We start from the raw sequence: 16,530 nt of genomic DNA, 5'->3' as shown, positions 1-16,530 counted from the left end.
TGCAGGAAAAGCAGTCTCGAAAGGGAGATGTTTGACGAAGTAATGTGTTCCAGCTTGAAAAGGAGCAATATGAGTAAGCGTAAGCGAGCAAATATTGCGACTTTGAGAAATGGGGCACATTGCTGCATGAAACCTTCCCTTTCGATACGACTGCCCAGTCCTATTGCCGATCCTCAAAAATGATTGGCTCACTCTGACTCTGGAAAATCCTCTTTATCCAATCCATCCTCTTTCAAAACTTCCAGTTTTCCCTCCTGAGTGTTTCCTTCTGTATCCATCTTGTCTACCTCATTCATCCTCTACTGCCTCTCATTCCTTTGGTCCTGTTGTGTCCAGATCCCATCAGTGTATTCGTATGAGCTCTTTCATGAGCCTCATCTACATTTAAAAACAAAACAAAAAAATATTTCATGAGTTCGCATGATTTAATGAAGGATTTTACACAAATTTTGCATTTGTATGGACATTCGCTTTGTTGGAAATCTTCTTGTTCTCCATTGTAAATTTCCGAAAGCCTTTTCAGGTGGGATGACCTATTGAAATATTCTCCACAAACTGTACATTTGTACGGTCATTCTCGATTGTGTAATGTCATGTATGTTTAAAAGGTGAATGACTGATTCAAGATTTTCTAGAAATTGAGCATTTGTATGGGTGCTCACCATTGTGATTTCTCATGTGTATTTTCAAGCTGGATAAATTAATGAAGGATTCCCTGCAATTTTGCATTTCTATGGGCACTCAATATTATGAATTCTCATGTGCCTTTTAAATGTGGGCGATCAATTATAAGATTTTCCACAAACGGTGAATTTGTATGGCCTTTTTCATTGTGAATCGTCATGTGTGTTTTAAGGGTGGATGACAAATAAAAACATTTTCCACAATCTGCACATTTGTATGGATATTCATCATTGTGAATTCTCATGTGCGTTTTAATGGAGGATGGCCAATTAAAAGATTTTCCACAAACTGTACATTTGTATGGGCGATCTCCATTATGAATTCTCATGTGTGATTTAAGGGTGGATGACTGATTAAAAGACTTTCCACAAACTGTACATTTGTATGGGCGTTCTCCATTGTGAATTCTCACGTGTGATTTTAGGTTGGATGACTGATTAAAAGATCTTCCACAAACTGTACATTTGTATGGGTATTCTCCATTGTGAATTGTCATGTGTGATTTTAGGTGAGATGACTGATTAAAAGATTTTCCACAAGCTGTGCATTTGTATGGGCGTTCACCACTGTGAATTATCATGTGCATTTTAATGGTAGATGGCCAATTAAAAGATTTTTCACAAACTGTGCATTTGTATGGGTGTTCACCGTTGTGAATTTTCATGTGCGTTTTCAGGTGGGATGACTGAATGAAAGATTTTCCACAAACTGTGCATTTGTATGGGCGTTCACCATTGTGAATTAGCATGTGCATTTTAATGGTAGATGGCCATTTAAAAGATTTTCCACAAATTGTACATTTGAATGGCCGTTCACAATTGTGAATTCTCATGTGCGTTTTAAGGGTGGATTGCAAATTAAAAGATTTTCCACAAACTGTGCATTTGCACAGGCATTCACCATTGTGAATTCGCATGTGTGTTTTAAGGGTGGATGAGAAATTAAAAGATTTTCCACAATCTGTGCATTTGTACGGGCGTTCACCATTGTGAATTTTCATGTGCGTTTTAAGGTTGGATGACTGAATGAAAGATTTTCCACAAACTGTGCATTTGTATGGGCGTTCCCCATTGTGAATTCTCATGTGCATTTTAATGTAGGATGGCCAATTAAAAGATTTTTCACAAACTGTGCATTTGTAGGGGCGCTCACCATTGTGAATTGTCAGGTGTGATTTTAGGTTGCATGACTGATTAAAAGATTTCCCACAAACTGTACATTTGTATGGGTGTTCCCCATTGTGAATTGTCAGGTGTGATTTGAGGGTGGATGACTGATTAAAATATTTTCCACAAACTGTGCATCTGTACGGGCGATCATCATTGTGAATTAGCAAATGCGTTTTCATGGTGGATGAACGTTTAAAAGATTTTCCACAACTTGTACATTTGTATGGGCGTTCTTCGTTGTGATTTTTCATGTGCATTTTAAAGCTCGATAAATGAATGAAGGATTTTCCACAATTTATACATTTGTACGGGCATTCACCATTGTGAATTTTAATGTGCGTTTTCAGGTTGTATGACTGAATGAAAGATTTTCCACAAACTGTGCATTTGTATGGGCGTTCACCATTGTGAATTCTCATGTGCATTTTAATGGAGGATGGCCAATTAAAACATTTTTCACAAATTGTGCATTTGTATGGGCGTTCACCGTTGTGAATTAGCATGTGCGCTTTAAGGTTGGATGACTGATTAAAATATTTTCCACAAACTGTGCATTTGTATGGGTGTTCACCATTGTGAATTAGCATGTGCGTTTTAAGGTTGGATGGCCAATTAAAAGATTTTCCACAAATTGTGCATTTGTTTGGGCGTTCACCATTGTGAATTAGCATGTGCGTTTTAAGGTTGGATGACTGATTAAAAGATTTTCCACAAACTATGCATTTGTATGGGCGATCACCACTGTGAATTATCACGTGTTTTTTTAGGGTGGATGACCAATTAAAAGATTTTGCACAACTTGTGCATTTGTATGGGCGTTCTTCATTGTGATTTTTCATGTGTATTTTAAAGCTGGATGAATGAATGAAGGATTCCTGACAAACCATACATTTGTATGGTTGTTCACTGTTGTGAATTCTCATGTGCGTTTTCAGATCAGATGGCCAAATGAAAGATTTCCCACAAACTATACATTTGTATGAGCACTCACCATTGTGAATTCGCACATGTGTTTCAAGGTTGGATGAATGTTTGAAAGATTTTCCACAAACTGTACATTTGTATGGGCGTTCACCGTTGTGAATTTTCATGTGCATTTTAAGGTTGAATGACTGAATGAAAGATTTTCCACAAACTGTGCATTTGTATGGGCGTTCTCCATTGTGAATACTCATGTGTGTTTTGACGTTGGATGACTGATTGAACGATTTTCCACAAATTTTGCATTTGTATGAACGTTCAGCATTCTTTCCTTTGTGAGACTTGTGAAAATGATGATCTGCAACCATTTCATTATTTGGTTTGTCTTCTTTGTAAATGGTCCTCTCGCTCATTTCAGTTGGCGAGTGCTGCGGGCGTGTGTCTGAGCCATTCAAACAAGTAGGTGCAGTCTCCCTTGGAGATTCAATGGATCCTCCTGTAAATACATAATAATTTTTTCAAAATAAGATTCTGTACAATGTTCAGTACTCGTAATATCATTCTGACAAATGTATCCAAATATGCACCATACATGTGTATTTGTTCTATTGTGAAAAAGGAAAAATACTATTCTTGATGTAAAGATGCTGGACAATGTGAAAGTTTGGGTTTTCTCCCATGATATTCATACTTTAGGGTAAATTCATGCAATTATCAGTGATAAGTCAAATGTGTTTGTTACTGTAAATTGACAGCTTTTACAAATGAGGGAAACAAACTGAAGAAGTAAACTTAAGAGTTCATTGAACATGACACCCCAAGCAATGTTCAACTATATACTTCAATTTTAATAAAATAATGATTTTTAAAATCGTTAAAAAAAAATCTGCAAGTTGAGTACGATTGAAGCAGTTTGATGAACCACCCTTACTTAACCTGGTGCTTCCGGGCAACACCGGGTCTCTCCTCCCACCCCTTCGTTTGTTATGCTCACATAATTCTTTTATTGATGCATAACACAAGGAAATACAAGGATACATGCTGAGATTGGGGAAACATTGGCAGGTATAATTTAACCTGAGCAAGTGGAAGGTGTTGGGAATGGGAAAGAACAATGAAAGTAGAGATTACAGGATGCAAGGGGTAATTTTGGAGTGTGTCACACAGGAGAAGGATCTGGGGGTGGTCATAGATATGAGAGTTAAGCAGGCAGCACAGTGCCAGGCAGCTATAGGTAAAGCAAATTGGGTTCGAGGTTGAATTCGGAGGGGGATCATTTATAAATCAAGAGGTGGTGTAAACATTGTACAGGAATTTAGTGAGGGCCACATATACAATATTGCACATCACGACAAACACAATCCGCTCAAGCAAGACTTGAGTTGTGTGAAGAAGTTGCACCAATACCACTTCCACAAAGACACTTCGCTGGACAAATGGATAGCACCTGTTCATGGGGCAAAGCAAAATATTTTCTGAAGGAAGGAACGTCTGAAGGTACATTCACAAAATGCTGTCACGAGGGAAACGTCATCATCAAGAATAGCGAGAATTGCCTTGCAATACATGTCCCCGACTGATGTGATATTTTAATGCCTGGTGTTGGCTTAATGGTTGGGGTGGTGGACTTTGGATCCAAGGATCCTGAGTTCAAATCCAACTCGGCTGTTGAATTAATACCAGGAGGGGTTGGCTCTACCTGTCATCCTTCCGAGGTCGACAAAATGAGTGCCAGCTTACTGGTATCCTGTGTCGGAGTGGTGACCCATCCAGTATTGTACCCAATAGCCAAGGAGACTGCTCAGGCAGCACCAATGCTCTGCAGAGAGTATGGTCCTGCAGATGTAATTTCTCTGAAATTGGCATAATGGTGGTAAAACCAACAATAAAATATTGGTTTTTTTATAACTTGATATTAAAATAAATATGTTGAAATAGAAAATGTACTTAAACATAGTATGATTTTATGTGTTTGAACATAATCATATCTTCCCTTTGTATGGAAAGATCGACCTGACCATTAAAAAAAATGCAATGAGCAGGCAGACTTTTCCAGTCAGCCAGTTTCAGTAAAAAGAATTGCCTGTCATATAAAAGCTGTCTAAGGGATTTTTGTCTATAAAAGGCACCAACAAATTGGAATGTGGGTCGAAGAAAATGCCAGATGGATTCACTAAGCTCTATTCGCTTCAAGATACTATATTTTCCCAGTCTGTGAGAAGCAGACTGACTTTTTATGATATAAATTTATAAATTTAAGCTGGGGCTGTATGAAGGCCGAAGATAAGCTTCACCTGGAGGGTGTCAACACCTGACAAAGTTGGTGCCAACGTCTGAAAAAAAAAATACCAAGACTCACTAAGCACTAGATAAGGAACTAAAATTCTCGATGTATTTCAGAGATCTGGAACGAATCTTATATTCCGGTCCCTCCTATCCATATGCGCATATGAATGTGTTCGTATGTATTTGTTTTTGTTGTTTGTTAAATAAATGTTCAATTGTACAGATGACTTCAAGATTTCTTCAACCGTCCCAATGGAGGGATGGATGTGATATTTTCTCTAAGTTCAAAAAGGGCATATCTCCGAAAAATTGACAAAAGGCCCTGAAACTCCAACTATTTCTGTAACTTATCATAATAAAGCCATGTACCAAGTTTCAGTTGAATATGTTCAAGGATATGGGAAAAAATTCTGAAAAAACACAAATGGGACAGACAGACATCTATCCATCCATCGGGACCATACTCTGTGCAGAGCATTGGTGCTGCCGAAGCAGACTCCTTGGCTATTGGACACAATCCTGGACGGGTCGCCACTTCGACACAGGATACCAGCAAGCTGGCACTCATTTTGTCGACCTCGGAAGGATGACAGGTAGAGCCAACCCCTCCTGGTATTAATTCAACAGCCGAGTGGGATTTGAACTCAGGATCCTCGTATCCCAAGCCAACCACTCTAACCATTAAGCCAACACCAGGCATACAGACGGAAAGCAAACCTATATACCCCACCGGTGAACCTGCTAAAGCAGTGGTTCTTAACCTTTTTAGCACCACGCCCCCTCTAGTAAGTTGGTCCTTGCCTCCACCCCCCCTCACATATTCAACCAAATGATTAAAAATCCCTCCTGAATTAAAAGGAAGAACTGAAAAAAATGCAAGTTTTTCTTCTTTTTATTGAACAAAGAAATCTGTTTAAGTAACACTCACATACACAACATATTTAATGAGATACTTGACATTGCTTCTTAGCTACCAGATCTTGAATGAGTGGTCGAATGCCAGAGAGAGCACAACGCAAGTCCCCTTCAATGTTCAGCTTGTTTCTGGACTTGATCTTGACAGCAACGAGCGTGGAAAAATGCAGCTTCACAAAGATACGTTGATCGAAACATTTTCAGAATCCGAAGAGCTTGATGTGAGATCAAAGGGTAAACGGGAAGCTACGTGACCCAGAACGTCTGTCGATCCAGTTTTTTGAAGTCTTCTTCAGCCGAGAAGTTGAACTTAAACTCAAGAAACTCCTCTTGCACTCCGTCTGAAATATCAGCTATTTCACATTGAAATGGGTTCCTAATGAATTTCCAGGCTTCACGCTTCTCATCTATATCCAGAAAGTATCTGATGAATTCTGCTTTCAATTTTTTTGTATACCTTGTCGAGGCTCGTGTGAGAGCTAACACACAACGCACAGCAAGGGGGCATGAGACAAGAGGGGAGGGAGTGGGATGGACAAAACAGTGGGGAACAGAGACATTAGATCTGTGGAAGGGAGAGGGATGGGACGGGGAACATGCGGAATAGATGGACATTACAGGGACTTTCAGGAAGGAAAGCAGGGAATTTGAAGGAGGTGGGCTTGGGTGGATTATCGGGGGTAGAAAAGATCGAGGATTTGGATGGGGGGGTGATAAGAGGTGGTTGGTGAACAGCTGTTTTGAAAGCCTGGAGGGAAGAATGGGAAAGAATAGAGTGTAGTGTAGTAGATTGTAGAAAAATTGTGCAAATTATGATACAAGCATCAAATTTGGCATTTCTGTTCTGCAGGGCTTTCTGATCAAATCTGCCCGATTGGCCATTTGAAAATCCAAATTTTGAAAAATTCAAAAAAATTTGAAGTTACAGCTGGCTGAAATTCTTGAAGCACAAGTGAACATCCCAGACAGAGAACCAAGGGGAGATGCAGTCACCAATGATAGCTCAGCACTTATCAATGCCCTACCTCCATGCACTTCAAAGATATTTGATGACTATGCCAAAGAAGACATCATCTGGTCCCAAAGGTGGAATCCTATGGTGCCAGGTACGAGAGGGTGGACGTAGTGTTTGATGTGCACAAGAAGTCCAAGTCTGAAGTCCGAGGCAAGGTCGAAAAGGTGGCAAGGAATCAGAAGAGTGACAGGAACCAGTAAGACCCCAAGTAACTGGAGAAGCTTTCTTTGAGATGACAGCAACAAGACTGAGCTGTTTCACTTCCTTGCGGAAAAGATGCCGTTAGCAACACAAGGAAGTCACTGGATGCTGTGTCTCCATGTTGTCATGAAAAAGCTGACACTCGAATATTTGTACATGCCAGGGATGCAACGATGGATGGTAGCAAGTCCATTATCATTAAGGCTAATGACACGGACGTACAAGTCATAGCAATATCTGTACTGCCATCCTTACAGGAACTAGGTCTTGAGAACATGTGGATTGCGTTTGGCCAAGGAGCCAAGGCGCGATGGATTCCAGTCCATGAGGTAGTTTCTGCAATAGGGCCTGAGAAAGCTTGAGGGATCCCAGACTTCCATGCGTTCACTGGATGTGACGTTGTGTCTGCCTTCCGCAGTAAAGGGAAGAAAACTGCATGGCAGACTTGGAACGTCTCTGATGATGTTTCTGAAACATTCACCAATCTCAGCCAGCATCCAACATTGATTCGTGATCTTGACTTTTTTGAAGTTTTTTTTTTTTTCTTCAAATTTTTCAAAATTTGGATTTTCAAATGGCCAATCAGGCAGATTTGATTAGAATCCCCTGGAGAACAAATGTGCCGAATTTGATGCTTGTATCATTTGCATGATTCCTCTCAAAAATTGCTGTTATCTGCCCCACGAGTGAGGGAGTTTATTCTAAAGGCGGGGAAAAAGGAATGAAAGAGTGAAGGTGAGCAGTGATTCGTGATTTTGTTAGTTTTACCAGAAGGGGGTTGTTGGCGGACCTTGAGTGCCCTGCAGAAATGTGGTGAGGACAAATTGTAGAGAGAGCGGGGGGGGGCAAGGTTGGAGAGGAGACGGTAGAAGACAGAAAGACCACCGACCAACCTGCTGGAATGAGTGAGAGGCCCAAAGACTCACCTTCACTCTTTCATTCCTCTTTTTTTCCTCGATCTTTTCTTTTGTCTACCCCCGATCTTTTCTACCCCCGATAATCCACCTAAGCCCACCTCCTTCAAATTCCCTGCTTTCCTTCCTGAAAGTCCCTGTAATGTCCATCTATTCCCCATGTTCCCTGTCCCATCCCTCTCCCTTCCACAGATCTAATGTCTCTGTTCCCCACTGTTTTGTCCATCCCACTCCCTCCCCCTCTTGTCTCATGCCCCCTTGCTGTACGTTGTGTGTTAGCTCTCACACGAGCCTCGACAAGGTATACAAAAAAATTAAAAGCAGAATTCATCAGATACTTTCTGGATATAGATGAGAAGCGTGAAGCCTGGAAATTCATTAGGAACCCATTTAAATGTGAAGTAGCTGATATTTCAGACGGAGTGCAAGAGGAGTTTCTTGAGTTAAAGTTCAACTTCTCGGCTGAAGAAGACTTCAAAAAACTGGATCGACAGACGTTCTGGGTCACGTAGCTTCCTGTTTACCCTTTGATCTCACATCAAGCTCTTCGGATTCTGAAAATGTTTGGATCAACGTATCTTTGTGAAGCTGCATTTTCCACGCTCGTTGCTGTCAAGATCAAGTCCAGAAACAAGCTGAACATTGAAGGGGACTTGCGTTGTGCTCTCTCTGGCATTCGACCACTCATTCAAGATCTGGTAGCTAAGAAGCAATGTCAAGTATCTCATTAAATATGTTGTGTATGTGAGTGTTACTTAAACAGATTTCTTTGTTCAATAAAAAGAAGAAAAACTTGCATTTTTTTCAGTTTTTCCTTTTAATTCAGGAGGGATTTTTAATCATTTGGTTGAATATGTGAGGGGGGGGGGCGGGTGGAGGCAAGGACCAACTTACTAGAGGGGGCGTGGTGGTAAAAAGGTTAAGAACCACTGCTTTACCAGGTTCACCGGTGGGGTATATAGGTTTGCTTTCCGTCTGTATGCCTGGTGTTGGCGGCTTAATGGTTAGAGTGGTTGGCTTGGGATACGAGGATCCTGAGTTCAAATCCCACTCGGCTGTTGAATTAATACCAGGAGGGGTTGGCTCTACCTGTCATCCTTCCGAGGTCGACAAAATGAGTGCCAGCTTGCTGGTATCCTGTGTCGAAGTGGCGACCCATCCAGGATTGTGTCCAATAGCCAAGGAGTCTGCTTCGGCAGCACCAATGCTCTGCACAGAGTATGGTCCCAATGGATGGATGGATAGATGTCTGTCTGTCCCATTTGTGTTTTTTCAGAATTTTTTCCCATATCCTTGAACATATTCAACTGAAACTTGGTACATGGCTTTATTATGATAAGTTACAGAAATAGTTGGAGTTTCAGGGCCTTTTGTCAATTTTTCGGAGATATGCCCTTTTTGAACTTGGAGAAAATATCACATCCATCCTCCATTGGGACTGTTGAAGAAATCTTGAAGTCATCTGTACAATTGAACATTTATTTAACAAACAACAAAAACAAATACATACGAACACATTCATATGCGCATATGGAGGGACCGGAATATAAGATTCGTTCCAGATCTCTGAAATACATCGAGAATTTTAGTTCCTTATCTAGTGCTTAGTGAGTCTTGGTATTTTATTTTTTTCAGACGTTGGCACCAACTTTGTCAGGTGTTGACACCTTCCAGGTGAAGCTTATCTTCGGCCTTCATACAGCCCCAGCTTAAATTTATAAGTTTATAAATTTATATCATTAAAAAGTCAGTCTGCTTCTCCCAGACTGGGAAAATATAGTATCTTGAAGCGAATAGAGCTTAGTGAATCCATCTGGCATTTTCTTAGCGGGAGATGCCGATGATCTGAAATGCCTTGGTTTCTAAAGCGTGAAGCCTAGAAAGGTGGGAGGCAGGAGCACCAGCCCAGAGGGGAGAGCAGTACTCCATCAGGCTATGGACAAAAGCTTTGTAAGTGGTCAGGAGCTCAGGAGGGCCGAGGAAGGACTTTGCACGACGGAGGATTCCTAGTCGGCGACTGGCTTTGGAGGCGAGGTTTAAAATGTGGCTTTCCCAGGAAAGGTCATGGCAGATAGTGAGACGCAGAAGCCTGAAAGAAAGGACTTATTCCAGAGGATTGTTGAGAAAGTGGATGGGGGGGGGGGTTCTAAACGGTCCTTTCGAAGAGACATAGTGAGAGTGTGAGATTTGTCCGGATTGAAAGACATGTTCCACGTGTTGGACCAGTTTGTGATTTTATCCAGATCTGCAGAGAGCGAAGAAGCTGCTGCTTGCCGGTCTGAGGGATGACTGATGGTACGGCAGAGGGTGGAGTCATCAGCAAAGAGATATATAGAGGATTTTCCAGAGAGTCGGAGGGATCATTGATGAAAACCAGAAAAAGAACAGGGCCCAGAACGCGACCTTGAGGAACTCCAGCCTGGACAGGAAGAGGGGATGAAAGAACTCCATTTCGGGCCACACGTTGACTGCGACAGGAGAGGAAGTCTGCGAGGCCTGAGTGGAGATGGCCTTGGATACCATAGGAGATGAGTCAGATGAGTAATTTCGTAATTTAATTTAGTCAGATGAGTAATTATTTTTCTTTAACTCAGAATCGAGTTAACTGTGAATGAGAGCAGAAACCAAGTTAGCAAAACTGGCTGTATTTCCATCCTTAATTCGACATTTCCGGAGGTCGAGTTTGGCCATGAAGGCACGAATGACGTCATGGTGCATGATTATGTTGATGTTTTTTCCCTTGGAGTTTGAGGTTGATGGCATTCAGCGCTTCAAAGATGTCCACCAGGTAAGCTAGAGATAGCAAAAATCCTTCAGACTGGAACTTGTCATGGAGATCTGCTTTCTGCCGCGAATCTAGAAATGTTGCCACTTCTTGTCGTAGTTCATAAAGCCGTCCATGCACGTTTCCTTCCGAAAGCCATTGTACGTTTGTGTGGAAAAGCAAGGTTTGATGTTCAGAATCCATACCCACACACAGCTGTTTGAAGAGACGACTGTTTAAGGCTCCACCTTTGATGAAGTTGACTGCCTCGATAGCCAGGTTCATGACATCCCTCATTTCAGCAGGTAGAGTTCTGGATGCTTCGGCTTCATGATGAAGGATGCAGTGCGTACCTATAGCAGATGGACTTTTTTTTTCTTTCACTCTTCTTATGAAACCAGATTGCAAACCAAGCATGGCCGGAGCCCCATCAATACACACCCCTACCAGTGAGTCCCACGAAAGTTGATTTTCCTGGAAGAAGTTTGATACCACTTGAAAAAATCTGTTGCTGTTGCATAACATTCCATGAGGTGGCAGAAGAGAATGTCCTCTTTTACACTATTGTCTGACATGAAACGAGCATACATTAGTAGCTGACAACACTGAGCAACAACAGTCGTTTCGTTCAACTGGATGGAAAATACAGGAGAAGCTCTTACTTGGTCGAGAACTTGATCTTTGATGTCTTGAGACATTTCATCGATCCTGCCCTTGACGGTATCGTTTGATAGAGAGATTTGGGAAAACTTGTTTTCACTCTCCTTCCCCAGAACGAGCTCTGCTGCACGCAGTACACTTGGTTTTATGAGAGTCGCTCCGATGTTATGGTTCTTTTTGCTCTTTGCAATCAACATGGCGATCTCATAGGAAGCCTCAACAACCTTTGAAGTCTGTTGCCGAAATGCTCCACTGCTGTCCATCTTAGCTTTCTTCAAGGACTGCCTTTTTGTTTCAAAGAATGCCTTGGGTTTGGCAGCTGGAGCAGGATGCATTGTCTTCAAGTGGCGTTCCAAGCGTGTGGGCCGAATGCCATCATTGCTCAGTCTTATAGCATATGATGCACTGGGGTACCTCTGTGTCACCCTTTTGTAGGGACACAAATCCAAATCGAATATATTCATCAAGATACTTCTGCTTTTTTGCACTCATTGTGAATGATTTAGTTTGAAATGGGTACTGCAAGTCTGTGAATTTTTTTTTTTTAATATCCAAATTAAAATAAATGTTAAATTTTAAAATTCATTTTAATACAGAAAATGCTAGGCCTAGTTGCAAATAGAAAACGAAAATTATTAAAGGCGATACTTTTGTTTTTTTTTATGTTCATCACGATATAATGCAAACACTTGTTAAGAGAATTACAAAAATAATTTGAGAAATTCCTACTTTTTTCTTCGGGCTCGCGCCTCCTCTGGAAATTACTCACGCCCCCAGGTTAAGAGCCAATGTGGTGGAGAACTAATAATATTAATCTCCACGATGTCTCAGCATCAGTAGTTGATTTATACACAGGTGAAAGTGATATGTCCAAACATTTCCAGTCTTATGTTCAACATTACAACAATGCATTTGCAGTGGCATCGTGGAATGCCCACATTACAACAGCTCCTGGGTGTGGTCCAAAGGAGGTCACCATACATGGGCACGTCAATCATGCCACCAGTTGGTTGGATCCTAATAAATGACAGCAGAGGAAATAGCTCAACTTTATGCACTTGACTCACAACAAGCACTGCAAGAACTGTTGAAGCTCCCTGCTAATGAAGGGACGAGACATGATGTCATGGAACTTGCACAAAGGGATCTTCAACAAACAAATCCATTTGTGCATCAATTTCGAAGTATGGGTGAAATTTTGCAACAGAAAAGAAATGCTGCAGGACAGCAGGGAATCAACATTCTTCCAGGGATGATGGTGATCTCACATCGGGCTGGCGAATACGAGCGTCGATACAATGATCCAATAGAATCTGAAATTGCTCCAGTTTTTGTAGGAGATCAAGGCTCTGTCCCAGACCCATCATCACGTGATGTCATTACCTATCCAACTGCTAATGAATCAGTCCAACACATGAGCACCTTATTCTCAAATATGGATCCATTGATTTATCCACTTCTGTTTTTATATGGGCAAAGAGGCTGGGGTGATGATTTACGTCAATGAGACCCACAGAGAAGATTGAATGCAAAACGAGTTTTGTTGTGCCAATACTACACATTCCGAATTGCCATCAGAAATGGCTTTTCTACTATTCATTCTGGAAAATTATTATTTCATCAATATCTGCTTGATGCTTCCTGCAAAGTAGATGGAAATGAACTGGATTTCATTCAAAAAACATTGGGGAAATAGCCCTGGGTACTAACCTGGTTGAGGCTGGTTAAGATAACCAGGGAATCTCTGGTAGGCATGGATGACTCACAAAATATGTTTTAAAGAAAAAAAAAAAAAACTGAATTTTTTTTATTTTTAATGCTGTGAACAATCGTTGGTTCATTCCGGTTTATAAAGGTTGTGGTCAAGTTTCACCGAAATTGTGGGTGTGGTTTCAGAGAAGAAAGCAAATACATATTTTGGCAGGCAATTCAGACGTCGAACCTCTTAGACCCCAAGTTTTTATGAATGGCGTCAACAATCTTTGGGACATCACGGGTGATAAAGGTTGTGGGCAAGTTTCATAGAAATTGTTTGTCATTTTAGAGAAGAAAGCAAATACATATTATGGGAGGAGACTCCCCCTCACCCCTCCCCCCCCCTGTAAACCCCCTAAGATTTTTTGAAATGCAATGAAAGAAAGGTCGAATTGAAATCGAGTTTTTGAAGAGGAGTATGGCAGAAAGAGGAAGTCAAAACATTTTTTGAAGATTAGGGTAGAGGGGGGCAGAGTAAAGGAAGCGTTTGAAGAAAAAAAATTCGTGAAGGTGAGTGGTGAATTGGTTAGACATGATTAACCAACATCCCACCTGCAGTTTTGCTTGGTCGTTTGAAATATATCGATAAAGGTAGGAAGTTGAGAGCACAGTCCCCACCTGGGTGCGTGTGTGTGTGTGTGTGTGTGTGTGTGTGTGTGTGTGTGTGTGTGTGTGTGTGTGTGTGTGTGTGTGTTTAAAAAAAGGTGGTCTCATAAGGCCAAAGATGGTTGAATTATACTCTCCCGCCACGGTTTCAAAGATCACCACTATCTCATGCAACCCAATTCCCACCCACAAAATTATCGACACGTGAACCATAACCCATTCAACCCTGCGATTATAACATTACTCTGTCTGTCTGTCTGTCTGTCTGTCTGTCTGTCTGTCTCTCTCTCTCTCTCTCAATCTCGTGAAATTAAAGCTCAATTAGAATTGACTATTGTACAAATTGAAGATAACAGGGTATATAAAAAGGTACATCATTGTTGGTTAACCAATTCACCGAATGATGAAAGGGATAACGGATGTTTGAGAAACTTATCTACCATCGTGGATATTTCTTAAACTTAAAGCAATGATATCAAAACGTAGGGTTACTTTTTTCAACACCAGAGTTCATCATCAAAATGTCTGAATCAAAATGTGTCAGTATTGACAGAAACCTTCATTGGGGTGGCTCTTGAAGAAAGAAGCTTCAGAGTCATTTGGTTCTGGTCGATCGAGGTGGACATCAATGTCGTGTTCGGTTTTCACTTCCACTTTCACAAATAAATCTGGAAAAAGTAACTTTTATTAAATGAAAGTAGTCGTGTGTCACATAAATGTGCAGTATTGTGTCACATTCCATGCAATTAAAATCTATACTCATAAATGTCAGTGTGTGTGTGTGTGTGTGTGTGTGTGTGTGTGTGTGTGTGTGTGTGTGTGTGTGTGTGTGTGTGTGTGTGTGTGTGTGTGTGTGTGTGTGTGTGTGGTGTGTGTGTGTGTGTGGTGTGTTTCATAAAGCATAACATAAATCTCTCTCTCTCTCTGGTGATTATGCCAGAATGGTGGTTATCTCCATACGCATCTGGATGGTTGTTATTTCCAAAAGGTGGTTATCTCCGGATGGACCATCCCCTCACACTGCCTCATCTCCCCCCCTCCTTCCTCGCTCCCCCACCACTCCTCACTCCCTGCCTCCTTCCTCGCTCCCCCTCCCCACCTCAATCTCCCTCTGCTTCCTTCCTTGCGCCGCCATTCTGCCTCAATCTCCCTCTCTCCTTCCTTGCTCCCCCATTCTGCCTCAATCTCCCTCTCTCCTTCCTCGCTCCCCTCCATCCCTCCCTCTTCACTCACTCACCCCTCTTCTCGCATTTCCCCCCTCTCCTTCCTCTCACTATCTTTCCTCGTCTCCGTCCCCTCACCTCCATCCTCTCCAATCCTTTCACCCTACCCTCCTCTCTCTCCCTCACTCCTCTCACCATACCCTCCCTCGTCTCTCCCTACCTTCACCCTACCCTCCCTCTCCTCACCCGACCCTCCCTTATCTCTCTCCCTCCCCTCACTGTAGCCTCCCTCTCTCTCTCCACTCAACCTACCCTCCCTCCTCTCTCCCTCCCCTCACCCTACCCTCCCTCCTCTCTCCCTCCCCTCACCCTACCCTCCCTCCTCTCTCCCTCCCCTCACCCTACGCTCCCTCCTCTCTCCCTCCCCTCACCCTACCCTCCCTCCTCTCTCCCTCCCCTCCCTCCCTCTCTCCTCACCCTCCCCTCCCTCCCCTCACCCTACCCTCCCTCCCCTCACCCTCCCCTCCCTCCTCTCTCCCTCCCCTCACCCTCCCTCCTCTCTCCCTCCCCTCAACCTACCCTCCCTCCTCCCTCCCTCCCCTCTCGCTCCCCTTACACTGCCATCCTCTCCTCTCCTCCCTCCCCTCGCCCTACCCTCCTCTTTCTACCCTTCCTCCTCTCCTCCCTCCCCTCACCCCACCCTCCTCTTTCTACCCTTCCTCCTCTCTTCATCCTCTCACCCTACCCTCCCTCTTCTCACCCAACCCTCCCTCCTCTCTCCCTCCCCTCACACTACCCTCTTCTCACCCAACCCTCCCTCCTCTCTCCCTCCCCTCACACTACCCTCTTCTCACCCAACCCTCTCCTCTCTCCCTCCCCTCAACCTACCCTACCTCCTCCCTCCCTCACCCTACTCTCCCTCCTCTCACCCACCCCTACCCTCCCTCCTCCCTCCCCTCAACCTACCCTCCCTCCGCTCTCCCTCCCCTCCTTCAAACAGCCCCCCCCCTTTAATATACTAGTCAGTGAAGTGATGGGTTGTATTTGCTTGTAGCTTAAGAAATATTGCATTAAAATTGTTGCTTTGAGTTCTTCCTTGAAGAGAGAAAATAAAACATTTCCCCACAGGAAGAGCATCATATCAGAGGATGACAATATCAAAGCGTTAAGTTCTGTACAAACTGCCTCATTGTTACGAGATGCTTCTGACCCGACCACAACTTCAGTGGGAATTTCACCACCACCCAAAATAACAACCAACAAAAAAGAGAAGGCAAAAAAAGAAAATGGCTAGAACCCAAAATGGAGGTTATCTCACCATCCTGCATTGATTGGCAAATTACATACAATTACATCGAACTGATTTTGGTGGGTTTTCCCCCCTTCCTCTTCTTCTTGTGTTTCATTCAACTTGTGTGCAGTTTCTTCACTCCCATGTGTCCATCTACCCTACCCTTCATCTATCTCCCACTTGTAA

General features: G+C 42.6%; 1 protein-coding gene across 1 annotated transcript in view; it reads right to left on the bottom strand.

Moving 5' to 3' along the window:
* Positions 1-406: 406 nt before the first annotated feature.
* LOC147009428 (uncharacterized) overlaps positions 407-16,530 on the bottom strand; it is a 74,845-nt gene continuing 58,721 nt past the window's right edge. The window contains exons 3-4 of the mRNA XM_085861726.1: positions 14,448-14,558; positions 407-3,270 (exon numbers count right to left, since the gene is read on the bottom strand). Of these exons, the coding sequence (XP_085717852.1) occupies positions 758-3,270; positions 14,448-14,558 (2,624 nt within the window). The 3' untranslated portion in view covers positions 407-757. The remainder of the gene's footprint in view (positions 3,271-14,447; positions 14,559-16,530) is intronic.

Source organism: Eptatretus burgeri, chromosome 17 (assembly GCF_056783735.1).
Source record: "Eptatretus burgeri isolate ZD-2024b chromosome 17, Ebu_testis_v1, whole genome shotgun sequence".
Taxonomy (NCBI): domain Eukaryota; kingdom Metazoa; phylum Chordata; class Myxini; order Myxiniformes; family Myxinidae; genus Eptatretus; species Eptatretus burgeri.
Note: the sequence above shows the minus strand (reverse complement) of the source record. Positions and strands in the feature narration are given on the sequence as shown.